This window comes from Sceloporus occidentalis, unplaced genomic scaffold (assembly GCF_023333645.1).
Source record: "Sceloporus occidentalis isolate IW3139 unplaced genomic scaffold, rSceOcc1.0.p SCAF_1, whole genome shotgun sequence".
In the NCBI taxonomy this organism is placed as follows: Eukaryota; Metazoa; Chordata; class Lepidosauria; order Squamata; family Phrynosomatidae; genus Sceloporus; species Sceloporus occidentalis.
Window position 1 is genome coordinate 149,430,200 of NW_028316981.1, and position 24,700 is coordinate 149,454,899.

At 39.3% G+C, this 24,700-nt stretch overlaps 1 protein-coding gene across 3 annotated transcripts in view; it reads right to left on the reverse strand.

The window, feature by feature from the left end:
- The window catches only part of HELZ (helicase with zinc finger), a 183,029-nt gene that overhangs the window by 97,523 nt on the left and 60,806 nt on the right, over positions 1-24,700 (reverse strand). For all 3 annotated transcript variants that reach the window (XM_089540895.1, XM_089540888.1, XM_089540904.1), the window contains 2 exons: positions 13,220-13,487; positions 6,300-6,633 (listed from right to left, as the gene is read on the reverse strand). In XM_089540895.1, the coding sequence (XP_089397021.1) occupies positions 6,300-6,633; positions 13,220-13,487 (602 nt within the window). The remainder of the gene's footprint in view (positions 1-6,299; positions 6,634-13,219; positions 13,488-24,700) is intronic.

The following is a 24,700-nucleotide window of genomic DNA, read 5'->3' on the forward strand; positions in this document are numbered from 1 at the left end:
GTAATGAGAAAGCATCAGAGAAAAAAAACCAGCACATTTCCAGAAATGTGACAACAAGCAGAAATACTATGTTTACTAAAAACCAAAAACTTAAAATGAATTTTAAAATGAGTTCAACTACTATATTGTTAACAAACCAAATAAAGAAACACTATTTCATTGGGAAATTAAATAAAAACATGGAAATTACCATAAAAGGTAGAAATGCATCCAGCATTAAGTTCACATTGTGCTTATGTTCAAAGACAATTAACAAAAAAAAAAATCAAAGTACTGAATGAAAGGTTACTTCTGAAATAGAAAATCGTGTACATTGACAGCCAGCTTTAGAAAAATTGTGAACAGCCTTGGTAATTATTGCTCTAGTACTCTATATAAAAGATTTCTATTTACTGCAACACCATTTTCATTGTCAAAAATTAAATTAAGAACTTAAACCAGTATTTTAGGTATCAGGAAACTTCCATAGTGTAGCTGTTTGTTGCAGCAAAAAGGAAGAAATCTAATTTATTACAATTTACCACAATATTAACATATTTACTGTGACAGTTTTACGTGGACCAAAGCCACCAGATGCATGAAATGTTATCATCAGCTGATAGTTCAATTAGAGTGGAGTAATGGGATGTAAATACTGTGGCCAAATGGCTATTAAATGCAAGAAGTACAATCTGGGACAATTTTAGGCAAATTCTAAAGAGTAAACACAATAGCTTATATCCAGATCTACCTCTCCATGATTTATGATTTCAGCAATATCCTACCAAATATTAAAAAGAAGATTCATTCCCTAAGTCAACTCTTCACATCAAGACACCTAACAGAAACAAGCACACAGCTCTAAAATGCACCCTTAATTTTTTTTATTGTTACTATCACAAAGAACTCTTTTCTGTAGCACTATGAAAGTCAGCCTGGCTCTCCATACCCCAAAACTTGAAATAGACAGAAAACTAGAAAGACATGGGCATCTGTGGGATGAGACTTGCAGTGAGGTCTAAGAAAATATACAAAATTGGCTGTGACTGAAAGAAACCTGGTATCCAGAATTTGGTGACCAGATAACAGAAACTGGTGGAGGGCATACACAACGTCTATATGTATTTCACATACCAGTCATAACATCTCTTCAATCTGTCCTAGAAGCTAGCATACTACCAAGATCCAGCCACCTACTGGGGGAATTACAGCTGGCAGTTGTAGAAAGTTGGCAACTACATGTAGGGACAATAGAAAATGAGGCAAAGACAACTCAGTGTTTTTATTATTATTTAAAATACGGAGGACTTCAGATTAGAGCATTAATGTTTATCTGTGCTTTGAAACGTAGTGCTCACTGCCTGCACTTTGCTGGTTCCCATAAGACAGACAATGCTGAAATACCATTAACAAGTCGAATTTCACAATAAGAGAAAATTGAATCAATACTACAAATAAGCCCATCCTGCACTGTATTCCAGCAGCAGTTCATGATGCAGTCAATTATGGATCTAGATTGTTTTTAGAAAATATACAAAATTCAACTATACAGTGGTATAATCAACATTATACATGTTAAATTAACATATAAATTATATTTATATAATTAACGTATAAAGATTCCCCATTCTTCAACACACTACTTGAAAAGTGACATTGCTGATTTTCTTCAAGAGAATTATTGTACTTTATTCTCTAACTGTGGCCTGTATTTGAAATTATTTCCACTACAATAGGCAGCTGAATGTTTTATGCCTAGAAGAGATACAAGATTGAGAAACCATTTACTTCAAATAACGGAAGCTCTTCAGTGGCTGATAGCAGGCTATATTACAGGTTTTAATGCCACCATCTTTCTCTGGGGAAAATAAAGCAATCTAAGCCCAAGGATTCCTCTTCAGCCAAGGTCAGACTCACAAACTGTACAAAGAATGGACTCTATTCCCAGTGTTTCCTGATTTGCTCTTTCGATTTTTAATCACCAGCCTATGAATGTTTTAGATACAATGATAGAAGGTGTCCTAGGCATAATGACACAAAATCTATTTCATACAGGTCACGCTTCTATCTATGCATGCTGTCTTAAGTTTGTTATAGTCAACTAAATAATTATTTTTGTATTAAAATAAACATATTGTCCTAATTTGGTCACTCAGTGACAATTTTTAAAAAGAATTTGCTTTGATAACAAGTAAAGCTCAAATTGTAGCACTTACTGAAAGACATATCAGGAAATGAGAGCCAGTGTGGTGTAGTGGTTTCACTGTTGGACTATGACTCTGGTGACCAGGGTTCAATTCCCAGCTCACCCATTAAACCCACTGGGTGACCTTGGGCAAGTCACATGCTCTCAGCCTCAGGGGAAGGTGATGGCAAGCCTCCTCTGAACAAATCTTGCCAAGAAAACCCCATGATAGGCTTGCCATAAACCAGACACAACTTGAAGGCACACAACAACAACAACATGAAATCTAATCCTGAAGGACACAATTTCAATTGAATGATTAAAAATCAGCAACTTAATCAATTCCATTTACTTTCTAAGACATTCATTCAAGAGAACTTCAAGAAGGCTTACAAAAACTTTACATAAGTTCTATAACAGCAGATAGTTAAAAGTATAGTCATTGTACCTATAAAACAATAAAAGCACAGAACAGAAAGATTGAAGTTCAGTTTAAAAATAGCATCTGTTCACCCTTCAAAAGGCCTGCTGGAATAAGATCTTCATTAATTTCTAAAAGGAAAAGATAGAGCTATGATAGAAATAGCAGTAAAGACAGAGAAAGAAGAAATTCAAGAGAGGTGCTATAATTGAAAGAGCCATGTCCTCATTGCCAGCATTTCAACATCAGTCAAATATAAGTGAGGAAACAAGAGCTCTTCTGCTTATTATAATGTAAACAATAAGAAAACATACATCCCTTAAGTAACCAGGGCCCAGGTCAATTCAGGACTTCAACAGGTCAAAATCAGAACATTCAGTGTGCTCAGAAAAAGGCTTGAAGCCACGACAGCCCATCTAGGAAACATGTTTTCCTCGGTTAAACCTCACATACACATCAAATTTAAATGGAGTGGTGAGGGAGGAAGGAGACACCCACCTAGCCAGCCAGATCAGCCGAATCAACCCTGGTAATCAATGGGGTGATAGATGTCACAACCAGACCAACCTCACATCCACTTTAAATGGAAAGCCTCAGTTTGAATTAAATGATATTTACAGACCTACATCAAAGGCAGCTTTACAAAGATGATGTTACAAGCCACTTTGTGTATGTATTCCATAAAGGAAAAACAACTCATGGGGAAAGACAATATCGTTTTCCATTTGAAACCCCCTATTGCATTCCCAGCCCACTCCTATCTTATGCTTGAAGATTTTAAGAGAAATTTTTTTTTTACAGATAACTGGTGATTCCCTTAGAGGATCCCATGGTGTTGTGCAAGGTTCAAATGTTTGCTATAATGCTTCCTGAATTTAACAAGTAATCCAAGAAATTATCACTGTGAAATGTACTGTAAATCACTAAGAGGGGCTAGTGATCTGTGGTTCTATATAGCTTCATCCAGAAGTTATTTGACTTGTGCTGTTGCTAGGCCTTTGATCACTTTCTCCCCTCACCACAAATGATAAGATCATAAACTGACCAATAATTTTTAATGAATGACAAATTCACCTAAAAGGTTTTTCCCCTTCAGTAAATTGTTTCTTACCAAGAGCTACCCCTTGCTGTAAAAAAATTCTTAGGGGGAGCTAAGGGCAGGAGGAATAGTCATGTTAGTCTACTGCAACAAAAAAAAGCAGCACAAAGTTGCTAGGGGCGTCAATAAATTATCTAGGATTTTTTTTCTTAACCATATGAATTATAGGATATTAATCTGTAGATCAACAGAAATTCTATTCTTTGGCTGGAATCTTGTTGGGGCACTACACCAGTGTTTCTATGCCAAGTGGTGCCAGCAGAAACGGGGGTGGGGGGATGCTGTGGATAGAAAGCAGGAAAAATGAACAAGCTGGCTGGGACCAGCAAATTTTGTTTGCTTTCCCTGGCTACCACTGTGTGACCCTAACAAAAGTGCAACCACTAGCATTATCCACCAACACAATCTCAACCTTAATCTCAGGAATCAGACCTGTCTGCAAACAACCCCCTGAAAACATTTTCAGAATCTTGAAAAACAATTTCATCTTGTTTTTCTAAAATCTGTTCCCTAGAGGACTGAAAGACAAACTGCTCAGAACTATGGGTAAAGCCAGCAAGATTTCCTGAACCATAGGTCCCAATTTATTCATATAATCTCAATAAAGTTATTAACACACTTAACACAAAATAGACATGCCCATGGTAAAAGCTATACTGAAAGATGTGTTATACTTCTTTTTGAAGATGAAAAAAATCACCAAGAAAATATTAATACTTCACCAGTGTTCAGTTAATTTCAGGCCCAAATATTAACCTAAGAAGTCCTGAATAGCTTTGAGCCAAGTTAATGGAAGGATCATAACCTTCTGTTCCTTAGAGACTCTCTCCAGGTGTTCCTATCCAATGAAGTGAAGTGGCTAGCTACTAGAAAAAAGTCTTTTCGGCTTTGGCACACTGATCATAGAATGATCTCTCCAGAGCAACTTGCTTTGTGCCTGCTCTGTGGTATTTCTAGTGCCAGATCAAGATATTTGTTTTTTTCCAAAAAAAATTATTTAGTGCTTTTAAAATTCTCCGAATTATTGTTTTCTTTTACTGGTTATACTCTAGTGATGTTTTAACTGTTCTAGTTTGTGTTTTAGTTTTATATTTCATAGTTATAATGTTTACTTTTGAACCAGCCACAAAACATTTTGTTGATGGATGGCATCAAAATATGTGCAAAAAAAGAAAGAAAACTGTGAGCACAGGACAACCACAGGAAAAATTAGGGTCCACAACACTCCAGTGCAGATTAACAATCTTGGAGCTATGATAATAGAAAATATTCTCAAAGAAAGTGTACCACTGCACTGGCTACAGATGACTGGGATCTCTCTGACTATACTCCCTATTTTTTTTAATCATGTACAACACTCTCACATTACCATCCCACTGTTGCACACTAATATCCACCTTTTCAATTGTTGGTAGAAGTTTTGTGCAATAATATGGGTGATAATATAGAATACTCCCTTTAGTTATGGTGTGATAAACACTCTCCAGTGAACTCACCCTTAGCATAGAAGAGGTTGTTAGACACATAGGTTAGAGCAGTTTCAATCAGTGGAGATGACTGATGCCAGATTTGTGGGGGTCAAAAAGAGTTGGTGAGGATAGGTCACAGCCACAGGAACAGACAGCATGTTTAGTGATTTGGGAAATAAAAAGGAAAGAGGGAAACAGAAAGAATTTGGCTTTAACAAGAGCCCAGAATGCATGCTTCTTACAGATTTATATCTATAAACAAAGCCAGTGGCTCCAAAGTCCATTAGACTTTTCCTATGATCATTATGAATTGAAAAATGTCTGAATTTTGCTGGAAAGCACTGATGCTGAAGTCCTGAGGAAACAAAGACACCTGACCTGACCTGTATACCTATCAATATTGGAACAGGTTTTAAATTAGAAATAAAACTCTATAAGATGCAATATTCCTTTTCAATATTTATTTAGACCTCTGTAACAAAATGAGTTTAAAACATTCAACTTTGCCATATGCAGAATATTAAATAAGGCTATTACCAATATTACAAGAGAACCTATGAACTCCTCTCATACAGATATGAACTACATTTTACTTATATGCAAAAAGAGAAACAGTGCTTGCAATGGTTTGCACTACCATAACCACTGCAACAGCTTATCCTCATTAAGCATATTAGAGCCATCCAGTTGTTCACACAACCTGGTATTTTCTCCTAAAGCTCCATGACAATGTTGTCAGTCTTCATAGATACCATGCTGGTAGCTTTGGTTTGTTCTCTGTCCCTAGCAATAGCAACTGCAGAAGTGCAGAAAATAGGTTTCACAGGTACCCTTGCTGCTCCCACTGTACTGTACAAAATATAACTAATAGCAACGGATCTATTATCCCATTTTCAAATAATTGTATCAAAAGAAGGAGCTGACAACGTTTTTCCATCAATGTATGAAATCTATACACAAAACATAATTCCTTTGTTCTGCCACAAATTTACTGTACTGTGCAACAATTGCTCTTCAGTTCTTCTATTTTAAAAAGTTCTCTGTGTCAGATCTGTTGTCATCGTTTAGTCATATGCTATGACAGAGGTTTGCTGAGATACCTACAATAATGAAAGAGGTACATAGGAAATTTCTGTTCAGACATACCTGCATTTCACAATCTGCTCGAAGATTAAGTTCTTCACAGCATTCCCTGAATATTCTCAGAAAGATATATTCTTTTGTTTTTTCTTCAATAGTTGCTTCATACACCTTCTCTTTGGTTCCATGGGCCAGTACTGACTTCTCTTTAGTGACTGGCAATAAATAAACAGCATTGACTTTGGTCATCACCAGTCGCCCTGCCAAAGTGTCTTCAGAAAGTGTTTCAGTGAGCTTAAACCGTCCAAAAAGTTGTCCATTTTGGGCATATTTTGCGCCTCCAGAAACACCAGTGAGCATAAAATTTGCTACAATCTGCAATTGCACTTTTATGTTGAACCTAAATTAAGAAAGCATACCATTAGTTCTGTAAAAAAGCAACAACTAAGTTTTGTATTAAGCAGAAAACAACAAAACAGAAACTGAAAATTCAAGCCAGAGAGAATGTGGAAGATCCATGCCCAGCCCCCTGTGCATTTTAAGTACCCTATGTTGTTTTATTAAATGAAATTAACTACTGTATATTACAGGCTATTTCATGGGGGAAGGGGCATATATTCCTTCTACAGGACAGATAGCTGAGACAAAAAGCAAGAAAATGACACTGGATAATAGTTTTAAAATAGATCTGTTGAGACATGGAAGTTTATCGCACGGGCCCATTGCGTCCTAAAACGGGTGCTCACAGGGGCATGCACGGAACGGGATGGGGCTAAGAACCGCATTTTACTGCACAAGGGAACGCTGCCTCCGCCACCGGGCATTCCAATCGCGTCCTCCCTCCTTTCCAGAGGGCATGATTTCTGAGAACGCTTTAGAACAGTTCTCAGAAATCGCGCCCTCTGGAACGGAGGGAGGACATGATTGGAACACCAAGTGGCAGCAGCGGTGTTCCCTTGTGCTGTAAAATGCGGTTCTTAGCCCCATCCCGTTCTGTGCACGCCCCCGTTTTAGGACGCAACAGGCCCGTTTCAGGGCCTGTGTGATAAACTTCATGCTCTAACATATTAAACATATAATTTTGAAATTTTCAGAACAGTGAACATTCTCTTTTCATGGATAAATTTTAAATATTATCAACAAATAGGGAAGCCAAGGAATGAATGTTACAAGAATTCAAGTGGAAGTGCAACAAAATGCCAAGATTTAAGTAATACATGATCAGTTTGCAATCACTCCTCTGTTAAATCCATATAACACAACAGCAAGTTACTCAGAACTCTACAACAATAAGTAGCTGATGAAGTGAAGTCTAGTCATGTTGTTAAGACTGAATAACCATGGTTTTTTTCCCAATGTTTCAAAGCATGATTAGTTTTGGAAAAATGCCAAAACTTTAAAAATATCTTAGTTCTAAAAGTTGTTTAGTAACAGTATATTATATTTTATATCCTTCTTTTGTATGGCTATTCATTCTAAATAAACAATTACTATTTTGCCCATTATGGTACTTTGGACAGAAGGACTCTGCCCACACATAATGCCCTTGTCTGGTTTACAGGGATCCCTTCCTTCCACAGAATGCACCCAACTTAACACAGTGCCCTGACCTTTTGCTTAGCATTTTCAGAGGGCAGGAGGGGTTCAAAAGGAACAGGCAAGTACACCTCCAACAGCCTAATTGCATGCGCCTAAAGCTGGATCCAATCCAATGATTTATCGTCACCTTCTGGCAAACTGATCAACAATACAATCATCTCTCAAACACAAGACAGTGAGCATGTGGTTTTTATTCATCTCTCTCTCTTTCACAGTTACAACAATGTATAATTTACACTGAAACCTAAAAGAACAAGGGAGGTTACAGAAACTGAAGACATTGTTTTCTAGGCAAAAAGCAAGTAAAGCACTAACTTGGAATAAATGTGGACAATAAAAGCAGGCCAGATAGATAGACTCAATTAAGGAGATCTCTGGCCTGAATTTACACAACCTAAGCAGAGAAGTGGAGGACAGGGGATCTTGGAGATGCCCTATACAGAGTCATCATGAGAAAAGGTCAACTGGAGGGCAGTTAACAGCAATAACAACAACAACAAATCCATTAAAAGGTCAAAAGATAAGCGACAGTAAAACAATGCACTCTTAAAAATCTGTTGAAAATCCTTGCAAATCAGTCCCTTAAAAGCTTGCTGAAAAAGAAAAGGTTTCATTTGCCCACAGAACCTGATTACTATGAACCTGATAACTAAAAGCAACTGCTATGAAAAGTGACTTTATGAACCTCTGGTAGGAAGAGGATCACTGTAACTCATCAGATTCCAAGGTTTTAACCCAGATCTTAATGCATAAATAGGTGAGCCACAATCATTGCACTAACTGATTGAAGAAATCAGCCATTTCATATGACAAATACCGTCACAGAAACTCCTAAATTATGGAATGTGGCAATCCAGGGTAGATTTGATTTAACTCACAATTTAAATCACCACTCAGAAAGATTTGTTTTAATCATGTGTTCCCCCCCCCCCCCAAAAAAAAGGCACTCTTCCTAGTATAAGCTTAATACATATTTTACGAAACTCAAGAGTTACTGTAGACTCATTCTTGCTATTATAATCTTAATATTTACAACCAGATGAAAGTTTCAGAATAGCAATTTTTCACATTAGTTTTACAGTTATAAAATAACTGATTTAGTTTATACTATTAGAAACACATTATAGATAGATAATTATGAAATGATTGTGAAGTGAACTATTTAACATATTGTTTCATATTTGGACAAATTTTCTGCTATATTTTATTGGAAGGAGAAAAATAATCACTGCCTTAATAATTTAAATAGTTTAATTTACCTAAAACAGTAACATTATAGCTTACATATTCTTGTATTTGCTTAAACATCCATATCTATTTACTGAATGTTTTGAAACTTAGAACATAAGAGGTAAGAGGACGATTCTGTCTACATCGATTTGAAAAAGAACAATGGGATTGGGATCTTGTAGACACAATTCACAGTTCTGAGAACTGTAAAACCAAACATCTGTTGTTAATAAACTCTAGATAGAAAAACTGTCCAATAATCTTACAGAAACCTCTGAAAGACTGTGAATGGATTAATAGAATTCATTTACCAAAACATTTAAAAATTGCATGAATATACATTCTCATGCTACTTAATTAAAGTCTAATCCCAGTTTCTTGATGAATAACCTTTGGACCATAATGAATCTTAAACAGAAAGCTATCTTTAGATAGATTTATTTCCAAAAGCACGTCATTTTAAAAATCCAACTTTAATTTTAAAAAATCCAATTAAAAAAATACATTGACTTTTATCCAGCCTGTGGCAATCTAAAGTCTCTCTCCAAACAGGTAATCTGAAATTTTATAGCCTTCTTCTTCTAGTTTCTCATTGCTCAGATATGTGGAATCATTTCACTGCTTTATAGAACAGCTGCTTTCACTCTGACACTTTTCAGTCTGTTGTTCAGTTTCTGAGAAATATTTCTAATTAGCCCTTTTTCATATGCTCTTACAAAACTCACATAACCCTTAAGCTGCAGTTCATTTTGATGCTTTTTGTACTGTAAATTCAAATTCAAGGTAACTTGTGTATGTGCATGTGTACTTAGCAAAGCATGGAGGAATAGATGTTGGTATAAATTACACTGTAAGTTATGTTTTTCAAAACAACAGATGAGACTTCAAATATGACTATCAGAACAAGCAGCTTCCTCCACTCTCCTTAAAGTATTTTGCAAGGAGAAAGGAAGAGTACCTGGTATAGATCTCATCCTTTAATGTGTCCATGGTCCCATTTTAAAAGGTGTGTATTTTTATTCCTGTTCATGTGCTATCTTGCACTGAAACACCGATTGGGGCTGGCTATTTGCTGAGGTTAGAAGCACCATCTTAATTTCAAGTCAGCATTTAAGTAAATCCATATTGGGCATCATATTGAATTAAATGAGTTTACAGTGTATAACAATAGACATACTTTACAACACTCAGGTATTTAGCAGTTATAAAATTATAAAGGAATGAATTAGGGTGGGGAGGTTGTTTTAGATCAGTGTTATCTCAACTTAGCTGATGTGAGGAATCAATGGGTTTTCCCCCCAACCTGTACCATATTTGTGCCCATTGGTTACAACTGTTTATTTGCTGGAAACTCATGGTGAACTATTAGCCAATGGATCACAAACCAACACCAGTCCATGAACCACCATTTTGAACAGGACTGCTTTTAACAATAACATAAAGGAGGGTTTCTGTTAAGACCATTGTTAGAAACAGATGAAAGCCCCCTCCCAACTGTGTCTGCCCTCACCTGTGCTCTATCATGCCCAGACCCAGAAACAGATGAAAGGCCCTCCCTCCAACCCAACTGCCATAGCCCTGGCCACTAAGAAAGGGAAGAAGAGGCAGTATTTGCTGGACTTAATCCCCTTCCCCACTGCCATTCCCTTTTCCTTGTATGGCATGCCTTATTTAAATTGTATGCTTCAGGGCAGAGAACAGTCAAATTAATGATTTGTAAGCTGCTTTCAGAGCCTTTGTGGCTGAAGAGAGTCAGCCCTCCATATCCAATGATATATTTATCCACAGACTGAACCATCCATGGCTTGAAAATATTCAAAAAATATAAAGGTAAAAGGTAAAATATAAAGGACTAGTGTGGTTTGTGATTCATTGACTAGAGGTTCTCAGTAAAGTTTCCCTTTCAACAAGATTGTCTAGACATGTCTGACTGTAGGGGTGGTACTCATCTCCGTTAATAAGCCAAGGGAGCCAATGTTGTCAAAGATAAATACATGGTCATGTGGCCAGCATGATTGCATGGAACGCTGTTACCTTCCCACTGAATTGGTACCTATTTATCTACCGTATTTTCCGGCGTATAAGGCAACTTTTAAAGTCTGCCTTATGCATCGGAATTAAACCCCAGGGACAGGCAAATGGCATAGCCACCTCACTGTCTCTGGGGTCCTTGCTGGGTCCTCTCCCAGCTAGCAGACACTCGTGCTGGCTGGAGAGGGCCTCTCTAGAGACCTAAGAGAGGCTCCTCAGCAGCTTGGCTCTCGCCATTTTTTTAAAAAAAGCAGCGGAGAAGCAGCTCCAGAGCCGGCCGGGCTGAGGAAAATGGCCAGCCCCTTACTCCTCCACACCGCCGCCGAGGAAAATGGCTGGCCCCTTACTCCTCTGCGCCGCCGCCACCACCAGGGATCCTCCGATCCTCCAGCGGCTTCCGCGGAGGACTTCTGAAGCCGCTGGAGGATCCCCGGCGGCAGCGGCGGCGGCACGGAGGAGTATGGGGCCAGCCCTTTTCCTCGGCAGCGGAACAGAGGAGTAAGGGGCCAGCCCTTTTCCTCGGCCCGGCTGGCTCTGGAGCCGCTTTCCCGCTGCTTTTTTTTTTAAAAAAATGGCGTCGAGAACCAAGCCGCCGAGGAGCCTCTCTTAGGCCTCTCCAGCCGGCATGAGACCCCCTCAGGGGCGTCCAGGGATGCTGCCGGCGGGCGACGTGGGGGGTTGTCTTATACCCCCTGTCGCCTTATATGCCGGAAAATACGGTACTTGCAGTTTTTCATGGTTTCCAACTGCTAGGTAGGCAGAAGCTGGGACTAGTGATGGGAGCTCTCTTTCAAAAATATACACATTCCTAAAAGCAAACCTTGATTTTGCCATTTTGTATAGGAGACACCATTTCACTAGCCTATTGTATATAATGGGACTTGAGTATCCATGGATTTTGGTATCCATGGGGAGGGCCTGGAACCAACTCCCAGCAGATACTAAGGGCCCTGTGTTTGTGTGTGTGTGTGTGTATTAAATAAATATTCAGCATAAACAATCATCTACATGAATTATTGACTTCCAGGGCAGCTCATGTTTTTAAAAAGCTGTTATTGCTTTTAGTAGGCTAACATATTTTCTAGACTTCCCTGATGTTGTATTTGATTTAGGGGGATAAAGAAACAAAGGGATACATATCTAGATTCCAGGAACAGGAGGCTGGAGCCACAGTTGTGGAAGCAGAAGGTAGTGATGTTCTCCCACCCTCGTATCCCAATGTAGCTTCCAAAAGCCTCACTGGCAGATCTTCTGGAAGAGCATGTGGTCTTGATTATCACCAGGGCAAATTGGGGGGGGGGGGGGTTCAGTGCACCTCCTTGAATAAATAGCCTGTCTAGAATCTTAAGAAATAGAAGATGCCACTCTACAAAAGATAGATAGATAAATGCCACTGCATAAGCAGTGGCGTCACTATAAAGTGCTGGGGATGTGGAGTGCACCAGGTGACATCCTAAAAGGGGGGGGGGTGTCACCACTGCTCCCCAAACATCTGACTTTGGGCAGAAACAAGCTGTGGCATTTCTCCCTTTAAAATGCTGAAGAGATGATTTGGAGGAGAAAGGAGAGACCTCAGTTTTTAAATTTTAAATATTTAAATTAAAAAATAAATAAAAATCTATTTTTAAAACATCACATTTTACCAAATTTTCATTGCAACCACATGAAACTATGTATATGTATATGTAAACACAATTAGGGTATGTGTATGATACTGTAACTTAAAGGTATAATTTTAATTTTGCTGGTTGTTTATGTCACAACTATTACGATTACATTCAGTAATATACAGGAATTGCGATTAATATGTAACATTAGTACAAAAAACATTACTAAAGATTCTGTGTGGTGTGGTAATGGAGGAGGTCAATGGGAGGGTGACACCATGAGTTACCACACCAGGTGACACCAAACCTAGTGATCCAACTGTGCACAAGTAGTCTTTTCGCACATGTGCTTTTGGATTCAATCCAGTGCAACCCTAGAGCTGTCACTGAAGACACATTGCTAAATCATCATTTTAAAAAAACTATGGCTGACTAATTAAATTGAGATAGCAATGACTGCAATGAACATGATAGCAGGATCAGTAAGTGAAGGAAATCTTTAATAGAAACAATACTTACTTGCTGACTTCTTTATATTGTGCTATTTCTTCAATATAAAGGAGATCATGCAGTCGTGACTGATAGTTACTCTTGGTCAATGACTTATCCAAGACAGACTGGGTAAATAGCTGGTCAGCAGAAAGAGGAATTTGGTATCTGATCAGAAGGCTCTTATCCAATTCAGTAGTCTCATTTGGCTCAAATTCTACAATAGTCTTAGAGGTGGAATCCCAACGCTTGGCTGTAGTTAATAGCTGTTGTCGTGCATTCATCCGATATTCAAGATCTAAATGCCAATAAATAAATATAGAGAAGTAAGATCTGGACACATATTTTCTTAAAATAAATTATAATTTAAAACTTCATTTGCATCACCGCCAATAATAATTTCGCCAATTGAATTGTCTAGGAGGATTTTTATAAAGCTTTGCAAAAAAGCTTTCTACTCACTATTGGGAGAATAAAAAAAGTACCTAAAGTGAGCTTCCTGCCTGCTAAGGTGCCTTTCAGAATTACATATCGATCATTTGGGCCTCTTATTACAGTACTTGCTCTTCTATAAAGGGACATTTTTTGTCAGTTAGGATTGCCACCCCTCAAGCCTTCATGGAGTTTCCAGCAGTGTACTGGTTTTGATCATTTGAGATAGAAAAGATATTTCCCATCCCTTTTCTGTAAGTTTCCTGCCTTTCCAGGTCACACAATATATATATCCAACTCCTTTCCAGGCAAGCATTCTCTGAAGATGCCAGCCACAGATGCTGGCGAAATGTCAGGAAGAAACTCTTCTAGAACATGACCACATAGGCCAAAAAACCCACAAAAACTATGGATGCCAGCCATGAAAGCCTTCAACTTCACTTCCTGAAGAACCATGATACTGGGTTGCAATTTTTTCAAATAACTTGCAACCCAGGTGGGTTTAGGGGGAGAATCCAGCCCTATAACATTCAATGAGACTATTCTAAGATTATCCAGATCTAAGTAGAAGAGCTTAAACATCTGCATCAATTTGCTAATCTTGTAGCAGAGTGAGTGGTGTTTGACAGAAGCTTTTCCCCAATAATATTCCTTTCCAACATATAAAATGCAAATATCTAAATATAACAATAATAAACTTTAAAAAACATCATCGCCAAAAGGACAGGATTCCACACCAAAGTTGGGAGCTGATCACCACAAGCATATCTGATTTCCTTAGGTGGGAATGGGGGGGGGGGGGGGAGGTTGAGAAAACAGTAGATAGTGCGGGGAACTGGATCTCAAACACTGTTTAGGTACTAGGAGTACATATATTGGGGCTACAAGATAAAAGACTGGTAAGTAATGTTAGGCAAAATAGCAATATAATGAATCAACTTCAATGTATACAATCACCACTAAAGGGGCCTTTAGCAATTCCCTCTGTTGGTGATCTGGTCCAGAGAGCGGTGGCATTTTGGTGTGGAGGTAATGATGATGATTAGAATAAGGGATGAGAACTGTGCTTGAGAGGTGAGCCTAGGTATCACAATCTAGTATGATGAATAGTAGATGGGAGTGCAGGGACCACAATTCAGAGATTGGGGTGTCCAGAATTCAGCCAAACCTCACCATTTAGCTACCAGGCCTGGAGTTAAGGCAAAGGCTTTTAAAGCTGTAGAAAAGCAGCTCCTCATACCAATGTCCTGCTGACAAAAACATAAGCAGGCGGCCATTTGGTGGATTGCCTCTGTGTTGGTAGAAAACAGTTTCCCTGCAGCACCAGAATGAAGGCTGAAGAACTGTCAGAGAAGGCCTAACTAGGCTGAACGAACTAGGCTGAAAAAGAAGAACTGTCAAAATGGTGATGTGAATTCCAGTTGTTCATGAATAGCAAAATAAAAATTCTCAGTTCAGGGTGTGGATTATTTTTCTTTCTTGCCTTCTTTTCTCCATTTGACTGTTTGCCATTTTGAGCTTTCTTGGGCTACAGCCATTCGATTAGAGGAGGAAATTTCTTCCTTTATTTCTCTCTCTAACTCACAGAGGACATTGATGTCAAGAGTTTCACAGACATGCAGCATTTGTTCTCTAGAAGTCACAGACATGGTTGTCTCACCTTGAGTAGTGATTAGTTTAAGTGAGAATCCCTACTTGTTTTTCACTCCTGCTTGTTACAGCAGGGTTGTGAATGGATTGAAGGTGTGCCTCTTTTTCAGGGTTGTATTTTGCGGCCTTGGTAGGTGAGATCAGAGATGCCATTGAGTTTGGATAGTATTTGCACTTTCTTCTGATAGTGAGCAAATCGAATAATGATGTCCCGTGGAAAAGTATTTGATTTGCGATATGAGGTTAAGGATCTCTGTGACCTTTTGATATCAGATGGCTCAAATCTGGGCAGATGCCATTGATCAAGTCAAGAATGAGAGTAAGTCATTTCATTCTGCATGTTCCACAACCCTTCTTAAGCGTATGTTCAGGCGTTTCTCTTGATTTCCCAGGATTTCAATCTTGTTTTGGAGGTAATCATTTAGCTGCTCTAGTTTTTGTGTTCTCTCTTCATGTAAAGTCTCCCAGTGAAGAGCTGCATTTGCTGTCTCTTCTATATCATATGTATATGCCTGGTTAGTGCATCTAAAGGTTATAGTGCAAGAGCTCAGTCTTTCTGGAGATCTCTTACCAGGTTCTCTCAAAGAACCTGGTAAGAAATCTCACAAGTTCAGCAAAAGGTAGATCCAAATTTGGAATGTGGTCTCCTCCCCCTCCTTTGCTCCTTCTGTTCGATCTGCATGGCAGTTTCACTCAGTGAGTGTGGTTCTTCTGGCAAATTTTTGTGGTTTTTAGTGAGGGGGTAAAATTCCAAAAATTATTTTGTTCCTTGCATCGGGTATGCTGTTTAGAGATGCAATCTCTGCTTAACTAACCCCAACTGTGAGAAAGTTGTTGAGATCCAGCCCTGCCCTTTTTTTAAAGCAGGTGCCATGTTGGCTGGCTAGCCACGTCCCCATTAACTGTTTTTTTTTTAAATATGACATCCTATTAATTATTCTCTTTTAATCTCATACTGCTATGAGTACTAGGTGGTAGGAACTTTCCATTTTTGTTTTAGGAAGATATTTGATCATAAACATACACAAATTGTGTTTAAGATAAACTGGCATGAGCGAAGAAATACAATTAGAATAGAGTCTTTCACTCTATGTATGAAGACAGCATTATCTTTATGTCCCACAAGTATCCACATAAAAATTTTCTAGCTGATTTCTTCTCTTATTTGGCAATGGAAGCTGAAAGTAGAAGCAATTATGCTTCCTATGTATCACTGTGCATCTTTATTCTTGGCAACTTTCTTCTCAATGGCCATATTCTAGTCAGTTCTGGCTTATCTTGAACAAAAGGCATGGTGCACTTCCACTTTTCTAGTATACTCACTATACAAATGAGGAAGAGTTTGTGTAATGTTGTTTGAACTGGAAATCCTAGCTTACCAGCCTAAACAAGCCATGAATGATCAACCAAAAACAAATCCTGGGTTATAATTCTGGGTTGCAAACCACGAGACAAGATTTGAACATACTTTACAAACCCAAAGGGTGCTCACCAATGGCTCTTTTTCATCCTGGAAAGAAGTGATTAGCAGGGTGCCACAGGGTTCTGTCCTTGTGCTGATTCATTCCAGAGAGGCAGCTAGCCACACAGGGACACCTGGTGAGCAATTTGGTGTATCTATTTCTCCACAGCTAATAACTGATGGCTTCAGCCGGGCCTAAATTATCTTTTTTTCTGTCTACACAGCTATTAATTTACCTGGCATACTACAAGCCTATATAGAGTTATATGAAACTCTTAAGGTTTAAAATTTGACATTTCTTGCTTCTTAGGAAACTATTATAAAAATATTAATCACAAGATGAGCCAAAAGACAGGAAATAATATCTTACAAAGAAAAGATATTATTTGCCCCCATGCCTTCAGAGAAGATCATATAGTTTGACTCTGATCGGGAGAATGGGAGACACCTGTCCTCCATTCCTCTTGATACTATTCTTAGTTCACTGTTAATTGCTATCTATATTGTTACGTTATTGAGTGTTTATCTACATTTCACAACTGTTCTTCAAATTTTTAGGGAAAAACCTGTTAAAATATCAAAATGTGGCAAAACTGAACTTTTTAGATCCTCAAATGCTAACCCTCAAATTTGAAAATAATGTGGGTAATAGGAAAATAAGTTCCAATTTCTCTTTACAATCCAGTATAGTGTTACAAAGGCATCCCTGAGAGTCATTGACTATAACGTTGACAACCAGCAAAAAAGAGAGGGAAAATCCTAAAACAAATCAAACAAGTACAGTGCACGCACACTATACACAGGCACGCTATACACCGCTTTGAGCGTATGTGTTCAAGCCACACAGGAGTGCGCAGGGCACAGTGCGTCCCATTCAGATGAATGGGGCGTGCGCCCATGGCGCACAACCGCACAACCACACGCACAAGCCCCATTTAAGTGAATAAGGCTCAAGCATAGGCGGAATTCGCTTACACAGGTGGGGGGGCGGAACGGATCCCCCGCATAAGGCGAGGGTCCACTGTACATCCAAATTTCTTATTCCTTCAAGAAACACACACCCAAACAATCCTTCCCTACCTTACGCGCCATATTAAACTCCTTTGATACTTTTGCAGGTTTCCGAATTAACTACTCAAAATCTAAATTGCTATGTCTCAACTTAGCTCATGAAGAGCAACTAGACATTCAAAAAGCTACCAATCTCCAGTTAAAACCCTCAGGATTTACTTACCTAGGAATCACCATTACAAAAGATTTCAATCAGATAATCCCCAGAAACTACAAAAAAAATAACTAAATGGTTAATCTCTAAAACATTAGAATGGAAAAGATTGAAACTCTCTATACTAGGCAGAATATCTCTCATTAAAATGTTTACTGTTCCTTGCCTATCCTTTCTATTTCAAACTATCCCACTTCAACCACTGCAGATAAAACTCACTTTGGCAAAATCTCATCAATACAGTTGCTTTTAACCATAAAAGGCCCAAATTCAGGAAATCCACACGACACCTCTCTTCCAAAAAGGGGGGGGGGGGTAGAAATGGCTGATCTTGAACTATATTTTGCAGCATTCCAACTTAGTCAAATCCTTCATTTCATTAAAAAAGAACAGAGCATAAACTGGGTTAACATGGAAATGAATGGCCCACCATCAATCGAACTTGCTTTGTTCTTTAACAAACCTACTCCGCAAGAAATTAAAAACCTATGACTACAAACATCAGTAAAGATATGGTCAAGATGGAAGCAAGTTCTAGCACCAGATCCCTCTCCTATTTGTCCCTTCCTGGGCCACAAATCTTTCTATTTTCCTGATAAATTCAATCAATTACAGGGATGGGAACATCAAGGTGTATTCTTTGTTCAATACCTTTTTCATAATGGCAAACCAAAAACAATTGACAAACTAACTTTAGATCTAGAGCTATTAAAAGCTAGTTGGTATCATCTCCATCAGAAAAATAGGAGGACCACCTAGATATTTACCTTTTTTGAGCCATGATATGTTCCCCGCTCCCAAAACACCACAGGACTAACATCTTTAATCTACAACTGTTTGATTGACCACTCTTATCAAAACGTACACAAAGACAGCACTGGAGTTTAAAATGACCACTTACATTGAACAGAACCTAAGAAGGAGACCCGCAACATACTTCAAAGTTGTGAGATGAATTGTTTTATTTTGCATTATTGTTGTGTCATGTTCTGTACTTGTTTACTTATAATAATAATTTTAAAAATAACAAAAAATAATAACCTAGAACTCTTCATACTCAAATATATTCTGTTTCCAAGAAATGCTAACAATTTTCATTTATGTTCAGTCTACAAAAACATAGGCTACATTTCAAATACTGAGCTGGGCTGTTTCTTTAACCACATATTCCTATGCCTTGTGCTGCAGTGGGTGCCCCTACTCTTGTTCTGTTTAAGTAATCAGTACTAGGAATTCTTTGCTGCTGAATTCAAAGACAGTGTAGATGTTTTTGAAGATAAAACAATTGTGGGATACTTTTTGTTCCTTTGTGGTCTCTGTGATTCACGCAACTGGGTTATCCTGTACCTGCACAGTGCTTCTTTTGGAGCATTTTACAACTTTCTGAAGAATTTTGACAGTAGACCTACCCCTCTCTGGCAGCCCTATATAAGGAGCTGCATTGCCTCATCTGCAACAGCAGTTGCTTGCTCAGATTGGAAGACATCTTCTGAGGCTTGATCACTGGCAGTGACTTCGAGCCACACTAATCCTTGGGGCTTTCTTGGTACCACTGGCTTATTTTAAGAGGTGTGACAAACATGGAAGTAAGATTCTGGGCTGAGATGTGCACTTGAGATGCCTTTGGTATTTGAGTCCTATATCATTGCCTCGTGTGCATAATGCACTGCGTTAACACCACGGCCAGATACAACAGAGAGTGTTGCCTTAAAGCTCTCCTGTATGAGCAGACCTTGAAACCACGATAGCTCTTTGACATCGAGAGATGAAGTGGACCTTCAGCATCCATCTTCAGCTTGTTTGCACACTGCGTTTGGTGGTCCCTGTTTGCACAAGTCTACATAGGGATCACCAAACACAGTGTGCAAACAAGAATCAAGGAACACAAGAGACACTGCAGACTGGGCCATCCAGAAAAATCAGCAGTAGCAGAACATGCCACAAACCATCCTGGGTATAAAATACAGTTTGAAAACACCCAAGTTCTGGACCATGCCAACCACTATCATGTCAGGATGCACAGGGAAGCCATTGAAATCCACAAACACCTGGACAATCTCAACCGGAAAGAAGAAATCCTTAAAGTGAACAAAATTTGGCTACCAGTCCTGAGGAATAGCAAAATAAGGACTCAGCAAATGCAAATGGGAAACCATTCACAATCAGGGGCTTTCCCAGCAGATAATGATCACCAATTAGCAGACATTAATCCTCTTTTGCATTAGCCTCCCAGCCTGAGGCCTGCCATCAGCACAGAACAATACACATGCAAATCACTCCTGCATTCCCAGGCTCACACAGTATATATAGACCCACTTTTTCCAGCCAAGCATTCTCTGAAGATGCCAGCCACAGGTGCTGGCGAAACATCAGGAAGAAAATCTTCTAGAACATGGCCACATAGCCCGAAAAACCCACAAGAAACACTTTTCAGCAATGGAGTGTTCTCAAGCTAGGCCTTTTCGCTTTGGCTCAAAACACTCAGTATGCAGAGTAATGTTCCAGGGTGTGCCAGGGCAGGTCATGTGGTGATGCCTTCTTATTCAGTCTGTATTGTCTTGCACTGTAAGCCTTTCCTCAATTCCCTCTTCTGACCACAATCACAAAATGTGCCAGGATCAAGAGAGGTGCATTTTGATCACCCCATGGTGGCCAAGGCAACTGAGGTTCATGAATCTTCTTCACCTATCCTGAGGAGAGTATGCTCATTTCATTTTTTTGCCCCAAGTGCAGTACCTTACATTTCTCTGTATTGAATTTTGATCCTGTCCTCTGGGGTATTAGCTAGTCCTCCTAATTTGGAGTCATCTGAAAATTTGATAAGCATGCCCCCTATTCTTTCATCCAAGCCATTGATAAAGATGTTGAATAGCACTGGGCCCAGGACAGAACCCTGTGGCACCCCACTGGTCACTTCCCTTCAGGATGAAGAAGAGCCCTTGCTGAACACCCTTTGGTTCAGCCAGTCAACCAACTACTCCAAGCAGAGTTGAGCTGGGACCAATCATCACTTTCTTACCATAGAAAGTGGTGTCATCCTTCTACCTCAACCAGGACATTGTACTGTACTGCCCTCCTGGTTTCAGAACCCTACTTTGGACTGCAAGAGGCAGTGGAACTGCCTCAATGTACAGAGGGTGTTAGCATTCCGTACCTCTTCCATACTGTTTGTTTGCTACTCAACAAGGAAGGGATGGCATATCTCCTTGCAACATTTCTCAAAGTGGGTGGCATCAGCTATCTGCTTGACTTGACAAACTGGCTCAAAAGGACCCTCCAAACCAGGTTCAGGCCCACTTCATCAGGGTGGTTGTTTCCTCCCAGGCTTTCCTGGCTGGTATTTCTATCAAGGACATTTGCCATGCAACTAACTGGTCCCAATTTATGACTTTTATTTCACATCACAGAGTGGACTCAAGGTCTCAAGCTGATATTTAAGAAGGCTGTACTTTGTTCATTCCTTTCCAGAATGTATTGTTTTTGTCTGTATTGTACAGTATTACTGAGTACTTGTATGACATGTTGGAGCAGGGGGTTGTTATGCTTATGCTTGTTGACTATACACATGTTTTTCTGTAAAGTTAGATGATTTGCATCAATATTCTTTCCTCCTACTTCTTGTAGTTTGCTAGTCTTTCAAGATGTGAGTTACAGAGAACATGAAGGAGGATTCTTTGTGTGGTTATCTGTGAACTCACACAAGCATGTACATCCTCCTCTCATCGTGTCTTGCAGGTTCACATGAATGGATGCTTCGGCATCCTGTGGTGGTCTTTGGCAGGAAGCCCCTTATACAGGGCTGCTAAGGATGGGCAGACCCCTTGCCAAAACTCTTCAGAATGCTATAGAATGCTCTGAAAGAGGTACTATCTAGGCATAGGAAAGCCCAATTGTGTGTCACAGATGACTACTCAGAGAACTACAATTACATGTATGCAACTGACCTTTGTGCAATTTGACTACACTGTTTATCAATGATGGCTTTAATTAGTTATCTTTTAGATAAGATAAAAGAACTGTTCCTCAAAAAAGCCACAGCTATTCCACTGAAAATCACTTCAAATTCATGCTAAACTGTACATTGCAACAACAATACAACTAAAGCAATTTTCATGCTTTAGGTTACAAGAATTCAGATAATCTCAAAAGATAAGTTCATGAACTATGGCATTTGCTTTATATCTTTTGCTCTACGTGTGCTGAAAATGGAAATCTGTTGAACATAAATAAAGAATAGGATGAGCATGAAACTACCTGAAGCTCTAGCCAACCAAAATTCAAAATATACAAGGTTTTACTTTGCTGCATAATTAATGCTTTTAAAGCCACCCTACAGTAAAGATCAAGGGCTCTGATGTGCTACAAACCTGGTCACGGCTCAATATACCACATGGGCAAACAGGACAGTCAAAAGATAAAATATTATACTCCAAGCAAGCTTTAATGTTTAAAGTTTAAAACAAAAACCTGCACATAATCGAATCATAAGCATATTTCATTCATCTTTCTATATTTCAATGCAAAACTGTATAATACTGTTGTGTACTGAGTTTATTTATTCCACTGACCATTTACCATTTTAAAAAGAAACAAGTTGTACAAAGAAACAAATACTTGACAATGCAAAAGGAACATGTACACCTTTGAGACTAGCCGGTGCTACAAGAGCCCTTTGCACACTGATCTGGACCAACACAGCTATGAGTTTTAATGCTAAAACCCCAAAAAAGTAATATCTAATCATAATAACACTGAAAGAAACATTTATATAGGTTTAAATAAAATTATTGGTCCCATCTGCAGTAGGCCCATGAAATCTGGGTTGATGGAGCTTAACTAGCTGTTGACTAACCAGAGCCCCACTGGTGCAGTCAGGACTAAAAACTGAATTTAGATCACAGCAGTTGAGCAACATCGTTGACCTGGATTTTCATCTTGTGCCCTTCCATTCATCCTGAATGTAGCAGATCATCACTCCCCCCCTGCCTCCCCTTAATAGCCAGCCATGGTACCTAGATGCTCCTAGTCAGACATGACCCCTAAAAAAGGATGAGTTGTGTTTCAACTTCCAACCACCCCAAACCTGCCAAAGAATACAGATTTGTGTAGCTTGCCAAGCAGACTCACTCAACGGATTCTTTCTCTAAACAGTAGTTTAGGTTATTCATTGCCCAATAATGGGGAGAAAAATTAAATGAAAAACCAAACATGTTTAATAACAGAGAAACCTTTCCAATACTTTCCTTCCAAGAACCTACGAAGGTTAAATAAAAAAAATCTGCTAGTGGGGGGGGGGGGGGGCACACAATCTCAGGCACCACCTAAGGTTAATTTTACTCTACTGATTATGTATTCTGGAAGTAATCTAGGTTCACACATTTGCTGCATATGCTTGGCTAAAGAGCCAATGGGGATGAAGAACAGGTTGCTTACCTGTAATTGTGGTTCTTCAAGTGGTCATCTGTGCTTTCACACAAATAGGTCTGTGCCTGCACAGAGATCACCAACAGAACATTCTAGATCTGAGTAGTCTGGCAGGAAATATCCCACCCCCATTGCCTAACATGCATGCTCTAGCCCGCCAAGCTACTGCCTCCTCAGTTTCGAAGTCTACAAGTAAGACAGAGACCTAAAAGAGAGGGGAGGTAGGGCAGGTTGTGTGAGGGCACAGATGACCACTCAAAGAACCACAGCTACAGCTAAGCAACCTGTTCTTCATTGTGGTCTCTGTGCCTCACACAAATGGCTGACTATAAAGCGTAACACTGGTAGACAAGTCAGGTCACTGAAGAACAGAAGAAAGGATAGCACGTCCAAAGGAAGCATCCACCCGAGACCTGCAATCAAAGTGGTAATGCTGAATAAAAGTAGAAGGTTGGGACCAGGTGACAGCTTTGCATAAATCAGGCAAGGAAACGCCATATAAAAGAGCTGCTGAGGAGGTGGACGCCCTGGTAGAGAGAGCATCAAGCCCATCAGGATAGGACATTTGGCCATTTCATAAACCAAGCATATAGTCTGTAAAATCCATTTGGAAAACCTGTGGGAAAACACCTTTTGACCTTTCCTGGCACCTCCATGACAGATAAAGAGTCTTTCAGAAAGGCAAAATGATGCCATTCTTTGAACATAGAATGCCAAGGCCCAACGGATATCCAAGCAGTGTAGTGATTTCTCTTTAGGAGATTGTAGGTTAGAATAGAAAGTCAGCAGCACAATGTCTTGGTTAAGGTGAAACTGAGAGACTACCTTAGGAAGAAAGGAGATGTCTAGTCGTAGGATCACTTTGTCTCAGTGGAAGATGAGGAATGGTTTGTCATGATGCAGGGCGGTAAGCTCAGAAGCCCTTCTCACAGAGTAATGGCCACTAAAAAGGCTGATTTCAGTGTCAAGAGACAGGTGTCCAAAGAGGCCATCAGCTCAAAGGGTCATCACATTAACTGAGAGAGGACCAATGACAGGTACCACAGCGACGATAGAGGTGGGTATAGGTGAGTTAAGCTCGTGAGAAATTTCTTGACAATTGGGTCAGTAAACAAAATCTGATTAGGACTGGACATCAACAGATGTGCCACAATCGTAGCCAAGTAGATACTGATGGATGAAAAGGCAAGTCTACCTTCCCTGAGATTGAGTAGGAAGTGCAGGATGTCAGTATCCTCACTGGACAAGATGATTCTGTCGTAGAAGTAGCGAAGGAACAGAAGTATTGCCACTTGTAATCATAAGCATACTTGGTAGA